We start from the raw sequence: 24,729 nt of genomic DNA, 5'->3' as shown, positions 1-24,729 counted from the left end.
CTGACAAACAAGATACTCTATACCAGTATATCAAAATCTATAGTTGAGAAGAATATGAAAATGAAATGAATGGATATGAGTTATGAAAACCAGAGATAAGAATTTGGTAATTATTTATAAAATATTCTTTCCTTGGTTACAAATATAATTCTTTATCAGGAAGTTAAAGTTGAAATACTACTTTGCACAAATAATGAAACTTGAGCATTGCAATTAGAACAGAGTAGAAAAACATGTAATTTTCATTTTGGTAAGTTTTTGTTGTTGTTTTGTTTTGTTTTGGCTTTATAGATGAAACTGAAACTACTAGGCAAAGTACTTTTAGGTAATAAAAATAGTGATGGCTTAGATAATAGTTTTTAGCCTACTAAAACCAAAAAAACTGAATATATGCTAATGCAATCCATTAAAAACACTATTTCAAATTAAAAATAAGTTAAAGGGATATAAACCTGGTTCTTTCCCACTCTCCCTATTTTTGGCATTGCTACATTCAAATAACCACCCAATGCCATTGCAAAAATCATACATTCAACGCATCTTTTTGATGATAGCACTCCACTGTCTATGTAAAATATGTCCATAGAAAAGCAGTGATTAGTACTTAAAAAGGTGTGGAGTTATGACAATTGTCATGGCCAGAGCTTTATTACTTTCTTGACAGCATTGCCTCATGTGGAGTAGGAATTGTGATTCTCTGCTCTTTCTCTGAATTATTAGTAGATTCAATTGTTAGTTTGGGGAAAAGCAGTGATTGTTAAACTTCTCGGAGGCAGGAGTATTACAGCTCCCTCTGAGAGTATTAAAAATACTATTCACAGAAAAATATACAAATGTATAAGCATGTAATATTTTATATCCTTGTGTATTAGGGTTCTCAAATAGGATAGAACCCCACTAGACAGAGACAGTACTAATAGGAGATATATAGATGGGACTACATTGTATGTTCTCATTCATAAGCGAGAGCTAAGCTGAGGAGGCAAAAGAAATAATCAGCAGAGTAAACACATAACCCACAAGAGTGGGAGAAAATCTTGCCAATCTATACATCTGACAATGGACTAGTATTCAGAATCTACAAGGAACTTAAAACAAGTCAGCAATACAAAAGGAAATCCCATCAAAAAGTGGGCAAAGGACAAGAGTAGATAATTCTCAAGAGAAGATATACAAATACAAATAGCCAACAAACATTAAATAATGCTCAACATCACTAATTATCAAAGAAATGCAAATCAAACCCACAATGTAATACCACCTTCTCCTGCAAGAATGCCCATAATCAAAAAAATTAATTTTCTGCTCCTATAATTGAGGCATACCACCCTCAAAAAACCATTTGTAAACAGGATTGGACCTGGCAAGAAAAAATGAACATACTTATTTGGGAAGATTGCATTGCAGAACAGGCAGAGGTGCTGTGCAAGGATTCCTATGGAACCATTATTGTTTGGTCCTCTAAGGGAATGTTTAGCTTGAATTGCACCTCTTAGTCTGCATGCCACGGCCACACTATGTTCAGCTGGTCTAAACAAAATGGTCAGATGGTAGAAATGGTAAGAAGTACAGCAAGAGTTCCTATTATCTGGAAACATGGCGGTATAGTGGCACCTCAACCTCAAATGATATGGCCCACTGTAGGAGCTAAATATAAGGATTTGTGATAACTACTAATGGCTCTTAATAAGATCAAAATTTGGGAAAGAATTAAAAAGCATCTAAAAGGACACTCTACAAACTTGTCTTTGGATGCTGCAAAATTAAAAGAACAAATATTAAAAGCATCCCAGGCACCCCTGAACTTAATGCCAGGAACTGGGGTGCTTGAAGGAGCTGCAGATGGATTAGCAGCTAGTAACCCATTATAATGGATAAAAACACTTGGAGGCTCTGTGATTTCAATGATGATTGTGCTTTTAATCTGTGTTGTTTGTCTTTGTATAGTCTGCAGATACGGATCTCGATTCCTGCGAGAAGTAGCTCACCGTGATAAAGCCGCCTTTGCTTTTATTGTCTTGCAAAAACAAAAAGGGGGAACTTGTTGGGAAGAGGCCCCCAAATCTGGCCATAAACTGGCCACAAAACTGGCCATAAACAAAATCCCTGCAGCACTGTGATATACTCGTGATGTCTATGACACCCATGCTGAAGGTTGCTGTTTTACCGAAATGAGGGCACGTAACACCTGGCCCACCCAGGGCAGAAAACCGCTTACGGCGTTCCTAAACCACAAGCAATTGCATGAGTGATCTGTGCGTTAAGGACACGTTCCTGCTGCAGATGACTAGTCAGAACCCATCCCTTTGTTTCAACCCATCCCTTTGTTTCGGCCCATCCCTTTGTTTCTCATGAGGAATGCTTTTAGTTAATCTATAATCTATAGAGACAATGCTTATCACTGGCTTACTGTCAATAAATACGTGGGTAAAACTCTGTTCATGGCTCTCAGCTCTGAAGGCTGTCAGCCCCCTTATTTCCCACTCCACACTCTATATTTCTGTGTGTGTGTCTTTAATTCCTCCAGCACCACTGGGTTAGGGTCTCCATGACCAATCTGGTCTCAGCAGTATCCCTTCACCTTCAGCAAGAAACTCAGCAGGTTGTGGTTATTTTCTTGGTGGAGTGACTCAAACCTTCATTCCTGAAGGGTCCAGGCCATTTGTATTTCTGCCTGGATTAGCAGAACTGTTGGAGTTTCCCATTAAGCTTAATCACAGAGCATGGCAATACTAAGAGACGCCCTAATGGATCTCCTGTATTCCATCCATACTCTTCCTTACCACCGTTGTGTAGTAGTAGACTGAGTTCATCTTGATAATCTGTGTCAATAACCCCAGTGAACACTGTAACTCCATTCTTAGCCTGTTGACTTAAAGGTAGGAGGAGCACAAATTGTCAAGGTGGCAATCTTAACTTCCAATTTAATGGATTCATTTTTGTGTCTCTTGGTGGCAGCATTCCTCCCTCTGGAACTAAGACCTCTAGGCTAGCAAAATGTAATGTCATGAGAACAGGAAGCAAAAATGTTGCTAGTGGATCACTAAGGTTGATGATGAGTGATGCCACTTCCACCTCCACCCCTTCATTCCTGGCCCCATGAATCCTGGCTATGGGAGAAACAATACCGTATATTGGAGGCTGCTTCAGAGCATTCATGGCCTTCTGGAATACTTTGCCAGAGCCCGGCAAAGTATTGTCACCAGTTGGCATTGTAATTGTGACTTCAAAAGGCCATTCCACTATTCTATCAATCCAGCTGCTTCAGGATGATGGGGAACATGGTAAGACTAGTGAATTCTATGAGCATGAGCCAACTGCCACACTTCTTTAGCCATAAAGTGAGTGCCTTGGTCAGAAGCAATGCTGTGTGGAATACCATGACAGTGGCTAAGGCATTCTGTGAGTCCACTGATGATAATCTTGCATACAGGATAGGCACATATCCAGAGTAAGTGTCTATTCCAGTGAGGACAAACCTCTGCCCTTTCAGAAGAGGTCCAGTACAATCAACCTGCCACCAGGTAGTTGGCTGATCACCCTGAGGAAAGTGGCTACATTGAGGGCTCAGTGTCAGTCTCTGCTGCTGGCAAATTGGGCACTCGACAGTGGCTGGAGCCAGGTCTGCCTTGGTGAGTGGAAGTCCATGTTGTCGAGCCCATGCATAACCTCCATCACTGCCACCATGGCCACTTTGTTTATGGGCCCATTGGGCAATAACTGAGGTGGCTGGGGAAAGAGGCTGAGTGGTGTCCACAGAATGGGTCATACTATCCAATTGATTACTAAAATGCTCCTCTGTTGAGGTCACCCATTGGTGATCACCCACATGGGATACAAATATCTTCACAGTTTTTGACCACTCAGAGAGGTCCATCCACATACCTCTTCCCTAAATTTCTTTGTCACCAATTTTCTTATGCTTCTTCCAAGTCCCTGGCCATCCAGCCAAACCATTGGTTACAGTCCATGAATAAGTATATAATCACACATCTGGCCATTTCTCCTTCCATGCAAAGTGCATAACCAGGTGCACTGCTCAAAGTTCTGCCCAATGAGAAGAGCTCCCTTCACTGCTGTTCTTCAAGGATGTCCTAGAAAGAGGCTGTAGTGCTGCAGCTGTCCACTTTTGGGTGGTGCCTGCTTATGATGTAGAACCATCTATGAACTAGGCCCTAGTCTTCTCTTTCTCTGTCAACTAATCATAAGGAACTCCCCATGAGGCCATCAGTGCAGGCTGGAGGAGACAAGGCAATGTGGCATCAGTGGAGACCATGGGCATTTGAGCACTTCCTCATGTAACTTACTTGTGCTTTCAGGACCTGCTTGAGCCTGATCACTTACATGCCACTTTCATTTGATGAGGGAATGCTGCTGTGCATGACCCACTTTATGGATAGATGGGTCAGAAAGCACCCACTTAATGATAGGCAGTTGGGGTCATGTGGTGACTTGATGACCCATAGTCAAACATTCAGTTTCCACCAAAGCCCAGTAACAGGCCAAGAGCTGTCTCTCAAAAGGAGAGTAGTTATCCACAGATGGCAGGGTCTTGCTCCAAAATCCTAGAGGCCTCCGCTGTGATTCACCTATGGGGGACTGCCAAAGGCTCCAGTCACCATCCCTATCTGCCACTGATACCACAACCAATTGGATCTGCTGAGTCATATGGCTCCAGTGGCAGAGCAGCTTGTACAGTAGCTTGGACCTGTTACAGAGCCTTCTCCTGTACTGGACCCCACTCCAGAACAGCAGCCTTTTGGATCACTCGACAAATGGGCCAGAGCAACACACCCAAATGAGGAATGTGTTGTCTTCAAAATCCCAGTAGGCCCAGTAGGCATTCTGCCACTTTCTTGGTTGTAGAAGGGGTCAAATGCAGCAACTTATCCTTCACCTTAGAAGGAATATCTCAACAGGCCCCACACCACTGGACCCCTAGAAATGTTACTGAGGGAGAAGGTCCCTGAATTTTAGTCAGATTTATTTCCCATTTTCTGGCATGCAAATGTCTCACCAATAAGTCCAGTGTGCTTCCCAATTCTTGCTCACTGGATCTAATCAGCATAATGTCATCAGTGTAATAGACCAGTGTGATATCTTGCGGAAGTGAAAAGTGATCAGGGTCTCTCCAAATAAGATTATGACACAAAGCCAGAAGTTGATATATCCCTGAGGTAGGACTGTAAAGGTATAATGCTGGCCTTGCCAGCTGAAGGCAAATTGCCTTATGGACAGGAATGGAGAAAAAGGCATCTCCTGAGTCAATGGCTGCATAGCAAGTACTAGGAGATGCGTTAATTTGTTCAAATCAATGAAACCACATTTGGTGCAGCAGCTGAAATTGGAGTCACCACTTGATTAAGCTTATAATAATCCACTGTCATTCTCCAAGATCCATATGTCTTCCTCACAGGCCAAATGGGAGAGGTGAATGGGGATGTGGTGGGAATCACCACCCCTGCATCTTTCATATCCTTGATAGTGGCACTAATCTCTGCAGTCTCTCCAGGGATGCAATATTGTTTGTGATTTACTATTTTTCTAGGTAGAGGCAGCTCTTAATGCCTTCCATTTGGCCTTTCCCACCATAGTAGCCCTCACCCTACCATTCAGGGAACCAATGTGGGGGTCCTGCCAGCTGCTACATATGTCTATGCCAGTTATGCATGCTGGCACTGGGAAAATGACCACAAGATGAGTCCAGGGACCCAGTGGACCCACTGTAAGTCAGACCTGAGCTAAAACCCCTTTAATTATCTGACCTCCATAAGCCTCTACTTTAACTGGAGGACCATGATGACATTTTGGATCCACTGGAATCAACATCAGCTCAGTGCCAGTGTCCAGTAGTCCCCAAAATGTCTGATAATTTCCCTTTCCCCAATGCACAGTTAACCAGAAGTCTCCATGGGGAAGGACAGAAAAAAGATTAACAGCATAAACTGTTGGTAGTGTAGTGGGGTCCTCCCTCAAGGGGAACTGGCCTCCCCATCATTCAAGGGGTTCTGGGTCTGTAAACCTGCTCAAGTCTGGAAATTGATTGAGGGGCCGTGATTCTATTTTTATAATTCAAATTAGTCTTTTGTCCATTCAACCTAGAAGGTTTCTGCCTATATAAATTAAGTAGGAATGCAGTAGGCTTCCTGTCAATTTCACTTCTAGGAAAACCATGATTAATTAGCCAATCCCATAGCTCTACATAAGTCAGACTATTCTGACTGCTGCTTTGTCTCTGCTGTTCATCACAGTAGCTATGTCCACTTTGCCTTTGACAGTTGAGTGCCACCACTTGGCCCCTGCCACCTTGGGATCCAATTACTCCCATTATATCTAAATTTTGTAGTTGAGTGACGGTGGTTCCCATTGTTAGATGTGACATACAGAGAAGAGCAATTACAGAGCTCTTCAAAGATGTAGGTACTACCCTCACAAATCTGTTTCACAACGCATTGTTCAAGGGATATCTTCTGGATCCTCCCAGCTGGGATGAGTAGGTCTAAAGTGACTAATCCATTCCACCTTCCCAATCTCTCTAAGCATTTGGATCCCTTCCTCTACATCAAACCAAGGGATACCAGGCATTCCCAGCTGACTTACAGTGGGCCATCTTTTAATCCATATTTCAGCTAACCATGCAAATAAGCTATTAGAACCTTTTTTAACTCCCTGAGCTGCAACATTAAATGCAGAGTCCCCACTTAGCGGGCCCAAATAAATAAATTCAGCCTGATCCAACTCTATGTTCCTTCCAACATTATCCCACATCCTTAATATCCATTCCCATGCCTGTTCTCCAGATTTCTGTTTATATAAGTTAAAAATTCAAGCAGTTTTTTCAAGTGTAACACACCTTCTCGTGGGTCAAACCCTCAACCTCACCTCCAGCGACCCGCTGGGACTTTAGTTATAGGTCTAGAAGCAAATGGGGGCATTAGGGGTGGATCCTGAAGAGAATCAACATTATCTTGCCTGGCAACTGCCTCACCAGAGGCCATCACTGTTGCCTCAGGCAATGCAGGGTTTATCTCCTCAGACAAAGGTGGAATGGCTGATGGTAGCATGGGACAAGAAGGAGATATTGCCACTACTGGGAATGGTGAAGCTGTTTGTTCTGGCAAAAAAGCTTCATCAGAGTTTACAAGCTCAGTGTCCCCAGCTTCATCAGGGTCCTCCCACACATCCCCATTCAAAGTTGTAGGGTTCCATTCTTTTTCAATCAATGCCCTTACATTAACAGTAGACGCCTGGTGAGGCTGTGCCTGCACCTTTCATTGCATGTCAGCCACTTGCATGATAAGAGCTTGTGTCTATTTTTCCGCAATTTCAGGTCTTTCTCTACAGGAGGTAAGACTCTCACTCAGGGCAATCTTAGCAGATTTGAGGCTCAGTATCTGCTTCTGAAAATGGGAGTTAGAATCCCTAGATTCATCATTTTCTTTCATTACTTTGTTCACTGAAGTTTGGAGCAACCAACCAGCTTCATTATGTTCCTTGGTTTTCCACATATGGTCAAAAGTATTAGGTATAATGTTTTCCAGTTTCATCCATGTCCCTACAAAGGACACAAACTCATCATTTTTCATCATTCTCAGTAAACTATCGCAAGGACAAAAAACCAAACACCGCATGTTCTCACTCATAGGTGGGAATTGAACAATGAGAACTCATGGACACAGGAAGGGGAACATCACATTCCGGGTACTGTTGTGAGGTGGGGGGTGGGGGGGGGCGGGGACAGCATTAGGAGATATACCTAATGCTAAATGACGAGCTAATGGGTGCAGGAAATCAACATGGCACATGGATACATATGTAACAAACCTGCACATTGTGCACATGTACCCTAAAACCTAAAGTATAATTAAAAAAAAATAAAAAAGTATTAGGTATAGAGTGACTAGACTCCTTGCTTCTCAAGAGCAGTGAATCAGGAGTGTCAAATGCATTTATTTTGCATAACTCTCTAAACAGTTCATGCCAAGGACTATCAGTGTTCTCCATATTATTAGAAGTAGAGTCTTAGCATTTTGGGGTCTAATCATATTAAGGAGCCAACTCCAGAACCCCAAAACCAGCAAAAGAACTCTATCCTTAATATTCTGTTCTTCTAGAACCACTTGTGTTACCAAAATCTGTATTAGTCAGGGTTCTCTAGAGGGTCAGAACTAATAGGATATATATATATATATATACACTATATATATTATGATATATATACACACACTATATATAGTAAGTATATAGTGTATATATAGTAAGTATATAGTGTATATATAGTATATACAGTATATGGTATATAGACTATATATACAGTCTATACACTATATTATACTATATATACTAAATATAATAGTATATATAGTATATTATAGTATATATAGTATATTAGTATAGTATATTTGTGTGTGTGTGTGTGTATATATATGTGTGTGTATATATATATATGTGTGTATATATATATATATAGGGGGATTTATTAAGTATGAACTTACATGATCACAAGGTCCCACAATAGGCTGTCTGCAAACTGAGGAGCAAGGAGAGCCAGTCTGAGTCCCAAAACTGAGAACTTGGGGTCTGAAGTTTGAGGGCAGAAAGCATCCAGCATGAGAGAAAGATATAGGTTGTGAGGCTAGGCTGGTCTTATCCTTTCACATTTTTCTGCCTGCTTTATATTCTAGCTGTGCTGGCAGCTGATTAGATGGTGCCCACACAGATTAAGGGTGGGTCTGCCTTTCCCAGCTCACTGACTCAAATGTTAATCTTCTTTGGCAACACCCTAACAGACACACCCAGGATCAATACTTTGAATACTCTGTATCCTTCAATCCAATTAAGTTGACACTCAGTATTAACCATCACACCATGAAAGAGTTTATGAACTCCATGCAAATGATCCATAACATATAATCATCCAAATGATCTTTCTGGTCTGAAAGCTATCCTTACGATACAAAGATCTTTCTCTATTCTGATACAAGAAATACTTACATAATATGTCTGGATTCCTCTCAACACAACCCAGAGAAGATCATACCTCTGACAGATATCCCAAGGCCTAATACCATAGGCTGAAAATAGATTTTCCCAGACAGAACATAATATGTCTCCTAAAATTTAATGACTTAGGAAGTTCAAAGGAATGTCAAGAGTTCTGTCAGAAGAAATGAAGGAAGAGAATTAAAGCAAGGTTGTAGTCCATGGAGACTCAAAGACCTTTTTAGAATGGCAAATGACAGGTAGCTTTTAAACATTCACTTTGGGGTATTAAGTAATGTGCCATGACCTTTACAATTGAAGTGCAAAACCAATTTCTAAAACCAAAAGTTTAAATCACATTTTCAAATAATATAAAATACTGTCCCACAAACATTAAAACTACAGTATAAAACTGAGTTTGTAAAAGGAGAAGTTTAGGTCAAATTCTAAAATATATTTCATAGCTACAATTGAAAATTTTCTACAAAGATAATATGAAAATTAGAAATAAACTTAGAAACTGTCATTCAATATTTAAAAAGCATATATAATTTAAATCATGTTTTATCATTCCTTATAAGCAATTTATCAAGAAAAAATATGGAAAAGATATCTTAAAATATTAAAAAATAAAACACTGGCTGTTGCTTGATTTGTATTAATATATAACATTATAATTCTACTCAGAAATCTTTGGTGTCTATAGCTCAGAGGAGAAAATTAAAACTGCATATTTTGATACTCTTTGTAATCTAATACTATCTACATATCTAATATCATTCTATTCATTTTACATTTTAGTAATACTACCAATAAGCTTGACAAGGATATTCTATTCTCCAGTGCCTCTTTGACTTTGTATATACTGTTTCCTTTGCCTAGAATAAGCCCCATTGGCTTGTCTAAGTAAAAAACTCCCATTACTCTTTTATATTTCATATAAAATACTTTCTGAAGTCTTACTCCCTTTGTCTAACTTAGAAATTCTTTTTTTCTGAGATGGAGTCTCACTCTGTCACCTAGGCTGGAGTGCAGTGGCGCGATCTCAGCTCACTGCAACCTCCACCTCCCAAGTTCAAGCGATTCTCTTGTCTCTGCCTCCTAAGCTGGGACAACAGGTGCATGCCACCACACCTGGCTAATTTTTGTATCTTTAGTCGAAACGGGGTTTCACCATGTTAACCAGGCTGGTCTTGAATTCCGGACCTCAGGTGATCTGCCCACCTCGGTCTCCCAAAGTTCTGGGATTACAGGTGTGAGCCACTGTGCCAAGCCCAGAAATTCTTAAAGTGCTGGGATTACAGGCATGAACCACTGCACCCAGCCCAGAAATTCTTTATTATATTGGTACCTTTCACCTATTAACAAACAATAATTATTTTATTATAATTAAAATGTTTATATATAGTTTCTTCTTACTAGATTGCTATATATTTGAGAATAGAGATTTTTCATTTTGGACTCAGAGCCTATACCAGACTAGGATCATATTTATAAACTAGAAATACATGAATATAGCCATGAAACAAAGGTAACAGTAACGATAACATATATAACATATATAATATATAATAACTATAACATACGGCCCCACTGTATATCAAGTACAGTAATACATGCTTTTTTCAGTATATGTTTGTACTACATTTATAGTAGTTTTTATGCTTGTATCTGAGCTATCAAGTGATCAAAGTGCGATTTATACTATTTTCTCTTGATCCAATGAATCTACCTTTTCCTTATAACTGTAGCTTTGAATTTTTCTTTTTATTCATAAGCAGTGGAACTCTTTTTCTAACATATATAATATATGAAACATAGGAAATGTAGCCCTTCTGAAAAAAGCAAATAACGGAGGACTAGACACATATACTTAGCACCCCGTTATCCTCTGTGAGTAGCTTGTAGGGACCAATATAGAGACTAACGCCCTAAAAAATTTGTTTCCATCTCTACTTATTGTCAATCCATATGTTGAAATCCTAACCCCTAGTGTGACAGTATTAGAAAGTTGGCATTTGTAGGTGATTAGGTCCTGAGGTAGAGCCCTCGTGAATGGAATTAGGCCCTTATAAAAGAGAGCTCCTTTGCCCTTCTGCCATGTGAGGACACAGGAAGAAGACAGCTGTCTGTGAATCAGGAAGAAGGCCCTCACAAAACACTAAATTTTATCTAGGACTTTCCAGTGTCCAGAGCTATGAGAAATAAATTTTTGTTGTTTATAAACCACCCAGTCTCTGTCAGTTTGTTAAAGCAGCCAAAACCAACTCAGATACAGAGAGAATGGTAGTCTGAAAACCCAACTTGGGGCAGGGTGAACATTTCCAAGAAGAATAATCCGCTATATTAAACACTGCTGCTAGGTTAAATAAAATAAGAAGATTCAACACAGGATCTACCACAGGATTGGGCAAAAGATTTATGAAAGTCATTGATGAGCCATTTCTGTGGAGTAGTTGGGGAGAAAGCCTTATAAGTGTCAAATTAAAAGAGAATAAGAAAAGAAGAAACGATGAATGTATGCTAGTACTTTGAGTAGCTTTTTAAAGAAGAAAATACAAAAATAGGGGTTTAATTGAAGGAAAAATGAGGCTGAGAGATATTTTTAGATGGGACGATAGGCAAAATGGTTATATGTTTACATGAATGATTTGGCAGAGAGGAAAAAATGAAGTAAAGGGAGAAATTGCTGGTACAACATCATTGAGCAGATGAAGCAAATGAGATCTGGCAGGTAATTAAAGGTATTAGGCTTAAGTAGGAGGCAAGACAGTTCAACATCAGGAGGATAAGTGGAGTAAATATGTAGAAATGCTGTTGGGGAAAGTGATGTGCTGATAGGACCTTGTAGAAATGTTAAGTAAAATGTCTGAAGGCATTAACTAAAAAAGAATGAGAGAGCTGGGCGCAGTGGCTTAACGCCTATAATCTCAGCACTTTGGGAGGCAAAGGCAGTTGGATTGCTTCCAGAAGTCCAAGACCAGCCTGGGCAACAGGGCAAACCCCATCTCTACAAAAAATACAAAAAATTAGCCAGGTATGGTGGTGTGTGCTTGTAGTTCCAGCTACCTGGGAGGCTGAGGTGGGAGAATTACTTGAGCCTAGGAGGTTGAGGCTGCAGTGAACTGTGATTGTACCACTGCACTCCAACCTGGGCAACCGAGTGAGACCCTGTCTCAAAAAAATGAAAATAATTTCAATAAATAAAAGAGGATGGAGGGTGGGGGGAAGTACTAGAGATTTTAGAACAGAGAAGGTATGAAAGAGTTACATATGAGAGTGTGAGAATAACTACAATAGAAAGAAATATGACTGGTGGGCATCAATAAGGGCCTTCTGAATAGTAATTGGACGAATAATAAAGATGATAGTCCCAATTATAAATGAAAGGAAGGAAAGAAAGATTGATGTGTCAAACCTAATACCAAAGTAAAAATATAAGGTAGCATAGAATCGAAGACAAAAATAAAAACCGTATTCAAACCAAAAGAAAATATAAAGGCATTAAATAAATTAACTTAGGTATGAAGAAACACTAAGCCTAACAAAATGATTTTTAAAAGTAAAGACAATTTTTAATAGATTTTACCAAATAAGCATGCAAAACATGGTAAAATTTCTTAGGTAAGTTGGTAACCATTACTATACAGCAAATGAGTGGTTATGTTGAAATTCAAATACAAGTACTTTGGTCTGACTTTCTACTCTCTTAAATGTATACTCTAAGCTAATGGCATAAAGGGTATTCCAAGATTGATGTCGATACCTGGCAAAAACAAATACGAAAGTGCAACTCATCTAAAGCTAATGATGTGAAAGAGACAAAAACACAACTAAAGCAATGTGGGAATGTTTTTTTAAAATATTACCACTTTTCATAAGCAAATAGTTTTTTTGAAAAATAAAATTTACAAAAATTCACTTGGCAAAGGAAACAACATAAATAGACCAATAATTATTTAAGAAATATGAAAATATATTAAAGTATTACCTCACTAAAAATAATTTCTAAAAAAAATTACAGATATATATTAAATGCCTTATAATATCCAAACCAATGAAGTAAAGGGAAATATGGCTGGCACCACTCTTTGAGCAGATGAAGTAAGTGAGTTCTAGCATGTAATTAGAGGTATTAGGCTTAAATAGGAAGCAGGCCTTGTTTGTCAGTGATTCTAAGAATTTTTCCTTAAGACGTAATCAAAGGTTGGAACAAAGATCAGGTATAAAACCATCTTTATAGGGCTATTTAAAATAATAATAGAAAAACTGAAAACTTTTTAAAGATCTCTTGCTATACTCCCAATAAAATATCTTTCTGCCATTTAACATTATTTTTCTGAGAATGTGCAATAGAGAAAATACTTTTTTCTATTTTTGGTGAAAATATAATTAAATTACATATATGTTAATGCATTTTCTCATTTCTATAGTATAAAATTATTCTATTCCATAAACAAAGAACAAAATAAAATACCTACTAATTCCTTCTTTAAAATTACCCAGAATGAGGGTTTTAAACAAGTGGGTAATCTGCTAACAAAGGGATTTTCTAAATAAATTCCTTTATAATTTTTCATTTGAGTAAAATTTTCTTTTCATAAAAATATATCTTTGTTAATTTCTGTACTACTTGAATAGATGTTTAAATGAAACTAATTGCACTACAGATTGTTCTCTTGTGCTTTTTCTAAATTTTCATATTCATGGGATACTTATCAATCTAAAATGTGATGTGAAGTCTGAATTCAAACTTCTAAGTGCACAATTTTCATCAAAAGAATTTCAAAGTAATAGAAAGTAAATGACTCAATTGAATTAATTAGTACTATCACACACATGCATCGATTTCTAGTTTATAAAATCACAGCCAAATAAATGTTTTTTTAAAATAGAGTTGACTTTAACAAAAAGGTGTTAATCTATAGTAATAATAAGAATCTCAATTTTTAAATTTAGAACTGAAAATAAGTAATAAACTAAACCTACAGTGTGATTCCAATTCTCAACATGTTCTGGATTTATACATGTTAATATTTTGTCTCACTTATATTCTCCTACCCAATTCTGCTATTAAAAATTCACTCTGAAACTAATCTCTAACTGAGATTTTTCAAGCAATTATGTAACCTGCAAAAATTAAAACCTATACTCATAAAATGAATTGTGTTATTGAACTTCAATTAATTTCAGCAGAAGTTTTGCTTTTTAAGAGATATATTTAAATCTTTTCTAATAGTTAAAGGATTTTATAATGTTAAATTCATTGAAGTTTCTTCTATTTAGCTTTTTAAAATATTCTCACATAGTCACTGTCTAATTTAAATTTCAGAAAATCAATATATGTGAAGCAAATAAAAAATCAGTGTATTTCACTCCACTGTATTTGAAGCTTTATCTAAACCTTAAAAAAACATTTTTTTGGTCAAGAGACTGATTCAACAAGAGAATGTGAATGAATCAATAAAATATACTGTTATTTTAAAAGAATATGTACATATTCTTTTCACTGAGAACTAAGTCAATGAGGAAAAATTTATGTCTAGATAAAAATTAGTGATTTATGAAAAGAAAATCCTGATTTTCCATTTTGCTAATTTATTCAATAAACATTTATTAATATACTATTAGGTGCCAGATTCTGTGGGTGGAACCTGAATAATATACAATTAAATAAATCATTGCCTTCATGAAGCTCATAATGTAATATTGAGAGTTCTCAGTTGAAATTATAAGTGAACTTTTATAGATTAATAAACCTTCTAAAATTGTATGCACATTTTTTATGAGCATACATACACACATTTTCTCCCTAGCTTTTATTAGATCTTCAAAAAGGTCAATGATAGTAATCCAATAAATATCAATAACTAAAAGGAGCAAAGACAAACAGCTTAGCTAGTAATTGAAATAAGATGGGCAAAGTAAGATATATTCCAAAAGCAACTCTGACCTTCCTCCACTCATCAAAAATGGGGAGAGAACTAAATCTGTCTGGGGAACTCAAGAGAGAATTTACAAAAAAATGAAAATAGCAAGCAGACATTACAAATGTGGGTGTACAATTTAAGAAGCCTCCAAATTTTTGCAAATATAATTGTATGGACCACCAGCATTGGACAGTTGGGGATCCTTTGTGGACATAAGACATTAAAAATATATAACTATCTCAATGGCAGATCATACAGTTAAGTAATTTTCAAGTATAACTGAATTGCAATTCTAAATCAATATCATGCATTTCTAGAATTATTTTTTTCTGTTAAAAAAAGTAAAATGTTTATGGCAAATATGTTCTCAAGAGTCACCAATTTAAACTTATTAAAGTCATGAGAGAGTGTCAAATTAAAAGAACAAGTTAATAATAAAGAGACCTAGTAATTTATCAACCCATCAACTTAAAAGTAACTTCTTTAAAGAAGGAAAATTATGAAAAATGTATGTATTGAAAAAGGTTTTTAATTATTCAAGGAAATAAATTGGTGTTAAGAAGACACAAAAAAATTATAGACTCAGTTCTCAACAGAAAAGTTACCTTGAAGTTCAGTAAATATAGGATGTAATAGTTTGAAATTTCAAGAATACCTTAACAAACAACAATATAAAACCCATAAATGTTTTCTCTGACATGGGAAATAATTTTGCATAATAAACATCTACCATAAAGCATAAATATATAATATTAAATTTATAAAATCTTAAGAAAGAAAGAGCAAGAATATCTTAAATACTGGAAAGACTAGTGGGAACATCCTTTACGAAGAATGCATCACAAAATGAAAAAGGATACCATTAGATTGGCTGACATTTATTATTTGTGGATACCATTAAAATGAGTTTTTTAAAGGAGAGAAATTGCTCAACTAAAGATGCAATATGATTTAATATTATCAAACTATGAACAACTAAAGTACTCAACTTATCAAGACCAATATCTTATTAATCAATACTTAAAGACCTTCCCTCACTATGCTCATCAATCTAAAGTAAACAAACATCATAAACTTTGCCCAGTCCTAATCAGTTCCCCATTTACAAGACTTGCCTTAAGTCACCTAGCATAGATCCTGAAACCATATAAATACTCTCCCTTGACTTCCACCATCGAAAATAGTACTAATACTCTCGAGAGAGTCTCCCTTTCTGAAGTAAGTCTAATAAAATTAGCTTTGCTTAACCAGCAGGCATTAGTCTTTGTCTTTTGGAGGAATAAACAGCCAACAAGATAACAATTCTTCAATTACTCATTTTCATTTCTTTTATTTTCTCCTTTGATGGAATACTGAAAAGTATTTAGATTGTGACATTTTATTTTTATTTACTTACTTTTTTTTTTTTTTTTGAGAAGGAGTCTCGCTCTGTCACCCAGGCTGGAGTGTAGCGGTGCAATTTTGGCTCACTGCAACCTCTGCCTCCCAGATCCAAGTGATTCTCCTGCCCCAGCCTCCTGAGTAGCTGAGACTACAGGTGTATACCACCATGCCTGGCTTATTTTTATATTTTTAGTAGAGACAAGGTTTCATCATATTGGCCAGGCTGGTCTCAAACTCCTGACCTCAAGTATCTGCCCGCCTCAGCTTCCCAAAGTGCTGGGATTACAGGCATGAGACACTGTGCCTGGCCTTAGATTGTGACATTTTAAGTAAGGAGAAAAACATGTATTCAATATAAATAAACTTGTCATTAGCCCCAAAAAGAACATTCATTTTGGTTTGCACTCAGAATTAACTGTTAAATTAATTGTTACAAATCACTATAAAATTTTACTTTCAATAGTTAGTAGGGTAGGAATGGGGAACCTATTTCATTCTAATTCTCAAAAGGGCAATAAAGGGCTATTGTGAACACATTTTCTAAAATCTTTCAGGTTATGATCAGAAGGTCCATAGCTTAAAAGACACCTTTATTTACTATGAACTTAAATATAGCATCCATGTTCATTAAAAGAAAATAAAAGAGCAACACACAATTTTATTTGTTCCATAGGGCTTTCTTGTGAGCTCTCTGAGAAATAATTATTTCAATAAATACTAAGAGATTTCAATGTATGGATACAAACAACTATGTAAACAAGTGAACTTTAATATTTGTAGGAATATAAATAAATTATATATATGAGTACTGCAAAGCATATTTAGAGATAGAAAAGTTGTTTAAATAATTATTAAATTCTTAAATAATTCTTTTTAATGTCAGACTACATCTTCAAAAAATCTCCTTAGTCAAAATATTTTCATTAATCAGAAATGTGAATAAAATATATGAAAAGGACTTTAATATATACATTTGTAGTACTTTCTGGAAATTAATTCTATTCTTGTGTCACTGATAAGAAGAAAATATTGACAAACCTCATATGTTGCTGGGCCTGGAGTAATCTCTTTGGACTCTTCAAAGCGCTTTGATGATTTCACAAATAAGGGTATGGGGCAAGATTTCCTTAAAACAGGATTGTATGCTGCAGGACCTGAGAGACAACAAATGTAAAAATTATGACAAAGCATATTTTAAAATTATTGATTTTGGTCATATGAATATTAGGTTTGTGCTCTTAATGTATAAAGTTAGCATGAAACAATCTTGGACCCAATGTTTTTGAATGCTTAAAATCATTTGGTTTATGTCTTTGAAATATGATAAGCATAAGATGGTGGAATCTGTTTACCTAATAATTAAATATATTACAGCAATAATTTCCAAAAAAGAGAAAACAGTACTCCCTCAATATACTTTTACATCATGAATGAAGATGCTTAACTCTTATATCCTAAATATTCATTCACATGTTCAGTGAGGAGTTAGGGCTTGAGCTGCATTTGGAAATATAAATAGGATTTAAAGAAGCAGAAAGGTGCTTTAACAGCATTCTGGGCAGTAAACATTATGGAAATCAAGACGCGAAGATGGAATGTAGATGGAGCAATCAAATGTAGTAAACAGATGGTTTGCATGGAACAAGGCCTAATCCTAAATAAGGATTTTTGTACTTAAGCCAATCGGTTCCAACTTGTATTCTTCAATGCCCCCAAATTCTTACAGAAGTGACCAGGGGATAATTTGTAGGTAAAGCCCAAGTAGAAAAGGTTTGAATTATTTTTATTCACAACATCTCTAAAAACTTTTGAGAACCACTTTCATAGACAATGGGTAGTTCTTAAAAGTTTTAAATAGTCATGAAAAGTGGTAGTTTAGAAAGTAAATTCTGGCAGATTCTTGATTCTCATGAAGAGCGTACAACCAAGACTCCTTGCATGTGCAGTTCAGGATAGGGTTCGAGCTCCTATGAGAATCTAATGTCAGGCTAATCTGACAGGAGGTGGAGCTCAGGCCACAATACTCACTTGCCCGCTGCTCATCTCCTGCTGGGCAGTCTGATTCCTAACAGGCCCTTGACAGGTATAGGTCCTTGGCCCAGGGATACGGGACCTGTGGTCTAGTGAATGGAACCTAGCTAGTACAACTTCACAGAGAGAAGATAGGGAGAGGTATTTTTTTTCCTCATTCATATTTTAAACAATACTATTGAGTGTCTATCACATGCCAAATCTTGTGTTTCAAGAGAATGTTAGAGGTCTACTATATAGAATGTTTCAAGAGGAGAGAAGACTTAGGAAGGACACTGTAGAATATGTGGAATATAATTTTAGAAGAATGGTAGTGAATGAAATTAGATTGGGGGGCATCAGAGAGGCAATGTATAGGGAGAGAAAATAAAACCTTTGGCCACAGAATATTGACAATAAATATAAACAGTGAAATAGAAGAGTAGATATAATGATATTAATAAAATACAAAATTAATTTCTCTATATTTCCCTAATAAGCATGCAATTCAATCTACCTATTTTGGCAAATACATTTTTGTTGATGCTTTAAAATCTAAAATATTTTTAAATTAATAGGTTAGTATGAAACATTTTTAATGGTTTTAGCTTCATTAATATAGGACATTTCAAAATTTAAGACAAAGGACATCTAGGCTCTAGCCCAATCATTCTAATATCAGCTCAATTAAGATATAGGTATCTAAAGTTCCTTGTGGGAAGCTAATGTGTTTTGATATAACAAGTGATAAGGAAAGTGTTTTTGCAAATGCCATCTTACTATAAAACAATAGCATGCACAACTTTGGAATAATATAATTTATATTTATAGTGCAGAGGAATAATGCACATATACATACATAACATCTTTACTGACAGACATTCATACACAAACTACGTAAGGGAAAATATATCATCGACCATAGTATTCAGAATTAAAACAATACAAACTATCATCAGAAGCTGGGTACATCATAATTCCATAGTCAGTTAATTGAAAATTGTAGTTTTAACCATAAAGATTTATAAAGGTTAATGCAACAGGTAAGGCTATTATCCAAACACTATTGTAACTGTAACTTTCATTTTCAATTATGAAGAAATATAGTCTATTCTCTACCCTTACCATCAGGCTACAGCAACTGATAAATACTTACATTCACAGCTATAACTCATTAAAGAAAAGAAATTATTCAAATGTAATTGTAGATTTCTTTTTATTGGAATTCCTTTGAGGAACATTAACTGAAGCAAAACTTCTCAATATGCATCTTGCTCCATTTTAGCACTTAGCCTGGTTAAAGCTACAGAATATTTTTTAAATAAAACAAAGCCTTATCATACTTGGTTTTAAAATACACTTTCAATTACATATGCTATTGCTTATATGATACAGGTCAAAGACTTACATTGCTTCATCAGCTCTCATTCATTGCTGGATTATGCAGAAACTATCTTCTTTTTAGATACCAAAATGTCACATTTTAATCACAGGTAATAAGGAAGAAAACTTCTCATTCCAAATCAAACACCTATGAAAAGTCTGCCTGAATCATGGCTAGTATATAATGGGAAATTCAAGAGTAGGTGATTCTTATAATTGCATATTTTCCAGGCCTGTGCCAACTCAGTCTCTATGAAATGTCAACCAATGCTACAGGGCAAAAATGGAACATAACAGGAACAGTGAGTAATTTAAAATAAAAACCTATGTTTCTGTCCCTTCAATATGAACATCCTGGTACATTAGAGTGGCCTCAGAAAAAACAACTTCTATAAATAAAGCTACAAAATCTCAGATTTCATAAGTTGTTTTCTTTATAATGGGCTAAAATTATAAATAATGTAATCATTCTTACTATGAATACTTTTTTCATGTGAAGGTGACACAAATCTACTAAAAATTAAATATTCCATATATGAGCATACTAAAACCCTGGAAGAAAACCTAGGCAATACCATTCAGGACATAGGCATGGGCAAAGACTTCATGACTAAAACACCAAAAGCAATGGCAACAAAATCCAAAACTGACAAATAGGATCTAATTAAACTAAAGAGCTTCTGCACAGCAAAAGTAACTATCATCAGAGTGAACAGGCAACCTACAGAACGGGAGAAAATTTTTGCAATCTACCCATCTGACAAAGGGCTAATATCCAGAACCTACAAAGAATTCAAACAAATTTGCAAGAAATAAATAACCCCGTCAAAAGGTTGGCGAAGGATGTGAACAGACACTTCTCAAAAGAAGACATTTATGCAGCCAACAAACATATGAAAAAAAGCTCATCATCACTGGTCATTAGAGAAATGCAAATCAAAACCACAATGAGATACCATCTCCATCTCATGCCAGTTAGAATGGTGATCATTAAAAAAATCAGGAAACAACAGATGCTGAAGAGGATGTGAAGAAACAGGAATGCTTTTATGTTGTTGGTGGGAGTGTAAATTAGTTCAACCATTGTGGAAGACAGTGTGGCAATTCCTCAAGGATCTAGAACCAGAAATACCATTTAACCTAGCAATCCCATTACTGAGTATATACTCAAAGGACTATTAATCATTCTACTATAAAGACACTTGCACACATATGTTTATTGCAGCATTGTTCACAATAGCAAAGACATCAAACCAACCCAAATGCCCATCAATGATAGACTGGATAAAGAAAATGTGGCACATATACACCATGGAATACTATGCAGGTATAAAAAAAGGATGAGTTCATGTCCTTTGCAGGGACATGGATGAAGCTGGAAACCATTATTCTCAGCAAACTAACACAGGAACAGAAAACCAAACACCACATGTTTTCACTCAGAAGTAGGAGATGAACAATGAGAACACATGGACACAGGGAGGGGAACATCACACACTGGAGCCTGTGGGGGTGGGGGTGGAAGGCTAGGGGAGGGATAACATTAGGAGAAATACCTAATGTAGGTGACGGGTCGATGGGTGCAGCAAACCACCATGGCACGTGTATACCTATGAAACAAACCTGCACGTTCTGCACATGTATCCCAGACCTTAAAGTACAATTTTTAAAAAGGGCTTAAAAATCAGTTAGGAAATTGTCCACTGAAATTTCATGGTTTTAAAATGTCATTTAGAAAGTTTATACATTTATGGAACACATTTTCTCACACTGATTTTATTCTTCAGCTTTACAAATGAAGTAATAGCAAAGAGAAAAGACTAGTACACAAAGAAGTATCATCATCAATGCCAGAGACACATTTAGGTTTAATGCTCTTCCGCTACCTCTAAGACTAGCTTTGATTAAATGGCACTTCAGATTATGACCACAGAACTGCACAGTCTATTAAATTGAGCTATAGGTAACAAAGAAAAAAGAGTCCCAATACTACATTAATTTTAAACAAAATGTCCGTTTATTTTTGCCATCCCTTTAAATTATCCATTCAAAAATAAAAAGGGTATTACATATTTTAAGAAATAAGATTTTACATATTCAAGGATATCTTAAAGTTATTATAGAGTATCTGGAAGTTATTGTGTACAAAGCCCCCAAGAAATTGACTATTTTAATGCACTCCAAACTAAGTAGACTGAGAAATTCATCTCCTGGCATCTACCTAAAGCATGCACCTGTTAAAACATGTGTTCCTAGCACTGATTAAGCTATAGAACTGTCACTGTTATGACATATAAATACGAAATCATATGGATTTGGCTTGACTGAAATATCTCTTCAGACAGCAATGTCTGTTTATCTGTGTACCTCTAATACATACTTATCAAAATGTACATCCATAAGCCCTGTCAAGTGAAGTTTTTCAACTGCTGCTATAAAAAAGATACTTCCACTCTGTGATAACGTAAGTACATTATAGGTAAATTTGAATGACTTTCACCAATCATAAATGTGGGTGTAATACAGTTTCTGTGTGAATTATAGGAACCAACTGGAAGGAAGGATAATCACCTTTCACCTAAAACCACTTTGAGTAGGCAGTACATAAATATGTAACACATGAATTATTTTTAAGAATGAACAGAATTACCAAATAATAAAATATGAAGTTGTCTTTGAGGTAAACAGAATACCTCACAATTGTCCTGAAATATTAGTGGCAAATTCTCATAATCAAATTTTGGTTTTATACTTCACAGTTCTTATGTAAAGGTTTGAAGCCATATTGCCAAGAAAATTATCAAGGCAAAAAAGTAGAGTAAGTCTCAACATATATTTGAAGTTCCCTTAGATCACCATTATCAGGGCTAAATTAGCACCACTCTATTTAGCAAGGCATTCCCTCTGTCAAGACTGATACTTATCTCTGGGAATATTACATGTACAAATCAGGATAATGCTAAAACATGTCACATCACAGATGAAGTTACATAAAGTCCTTTAAATAAAGTACCAACTTTATTTTAAAAGTAATTAAAACACTTGATTTAAATAAACTAAATTCTTCACAAACATTAAAGAAAATCACTAATGTATACCATTTAAACTGTGACTATTTGCCGTTTTCTCAACTCGTTAAAAATTGTAAGGTTTCTAAATATGTTTGGATTTGAATCTGCTGCTAACATCTTTACCTGTATAACTCTGCTAGGAAAAACTAGACTAAAAGAGTTTAGAGTTTCCAGAAAGGGGAGCCTACATTATTTATTTAGTGAGGAGCCAATTAAGCAAAGATTAATATTTCATTTACAACTTAAATGAACAACTTCTGTATCCCAAAGCAAATATATGCTATAGATGAAATGAATGATACAATACTTTTCATGGTTTGATGTCATCAAAATTGTTTTACATTCATTGGATTTTAAACAAGAACTATTAGATTAACCATTGAATATTGCAGTAACCTTTGTCCTCCTTTTTAGTGAACCAAAATCTATATATAGATTCAAATCTAAATAAGAATGCTTTTCTTCACTCTTACAGTATTCTTTGGTCACTATGATCCTGTAATCATGTAATGTAAATATTCTCTAACTTGTTCCTATGTCCTACTAGAATAAGAGACAGCAGACTACTGTGAGAATTCAGCAGCATTCTTCCCTTTCAAAGCTTCTCATCAACTAAGGTTGAATATTCCTAATCCAAAAATCTGAAATCCAAAGTACTCCAAAATCTGAAACTTTTCAAGCATCAACATGATGCTCAAAGAAAATACTGATTGATACATTTCAGATTCTGGATTTTCAGATTAGCGATGCTGAACTGTTGAGTATAAATAATGTAAATCTAAGATCCAAAAACTTTGAAATCTGAAACACTTCCGGTCCCAATCATTTTGGATAAGACATACCACTGGTTAATTATAACCAAGACTAGTAACAGTGGAATTTTTTACATTAATAATGTCTACTTCCAAATAATTAAGGGATTCCTCATCTGGCTTTAGTACCTACAGCTCACAGGGTTTATTGACTAACCTTCTATAGCTTCAGAAATGTTACTCCACTGGTCTCTGGCTGAACTTCTTGTAGGGCATGACATATCAGACTAAAAAACAAAAACAATCATATGCAGCATCATATATTTTATGTTGTTCATGGACCACAGACATCAGAATCATCCCAATTAGTGTAAAAATGAAGACCCCTTGGATTCATCCCAAAATAATAAATCATATTCTCTGAAAGTGGGACCCAGAAAACAATTTCAACAAAACCCATAATATTTATACTTTAAATCAGTTTTCTCTCAAATAATCTTGGTAACCAGTGATCCAGACAAAGAATAAACCTTCCGAAATTCTGGATGAGACTATAATTTTCTCTGAAATACATCTGAATCTTATGTGCCTGCCTATGGTAGAGCCTCTATAAATGCTTATTCAGCTGAACTGAACTGAATCAAGAAAGGAAGAATCAATTTATGAGCTACCTAGAATCTGCTTCTTTGACTTTAAGCATTTTAACCATTTTCTTGTCATTTTACTTTCTTTTTAGTAACTGTCCATGAAAAGAAATAGATGGATTGAAGTCACATTTCTATTTATAATATGCAAATAGCATTTAGATGATACATCACATAAATATTTGTAAATATGTTAGAGCAATTGTTACCTGGGACGAAAGAGATTAACATGAGACTGGCAGTATTAAGATAGGAAAAAGACTTTCTTTTCAGTATACATCCTTCACTATAGTATGAATTCTGTTATGAGGATGTCATACTATTTTAATCTTGGACCAAACTGGCAAACTTATTTCATGATAACTGAAGAGGCAATGCTTGCAAGTATATTTTCATCTCTATGTTATTTTAGCCTATTATTTCTAGAATAAATCTTAAACCTAAATTGAAATTCAATCTTTCTATAGCCATGTAACCTTGATTAATTCTCTAAATCATGCTCACCTTTAGTCTTCTCTTTTGTAATAGAAATAAAAAAAACCAGCTCAGAGAAGTTAAACAACTTTCATAAGTT

The 24,729-nt window shown here is 35.7% G+C and overlaps 1 protein-coding gene across 2 annotated transcripts in view; it reads right to left on the bottom strand.

The window, feature by feature from the left end:
- The window catches only part of STPG2 (sperm tail PG-rich repeat containing 2), a 688,703-nt gene that overhangs the window by 255,778 nt on the left and 408,196 nt on the right, over window positions 1-24,729 (bottom strand). For both annotated transcript variants that reach the window (XM_058432763.1, XM_058432765.1), the window contains exon 12: window positions 17,334-17,449. In XM_058432763.1, coding sequence (XP_058288746.1) covers window positions 17,334-17,449 — 116 coding nt within the window. The remainder of the gene's footprint in view (window positions 1-17,333; window positions 17,450-24,729) is intronic.

The sequence above is a fragment of the Hylobates moloch genome, unplaced genomic scaffold (genome assembly GCF_009828535.3).
Source record: "Hylobates moloch isolate HMO894 unplaced genomic scaffold, HMol_V3 SCAFFOLD_2, whole genome shotgun sequence".
NCBI classification, from domain to species: Eukaryota; Metazoa; Chordata; class Mammalia; order Primates; family Hylobatidae; genus Hylobates; species Hylobates moloch.
This window is presented reverse-complemented; position numbering and strand designations above follow the sequence as displayed.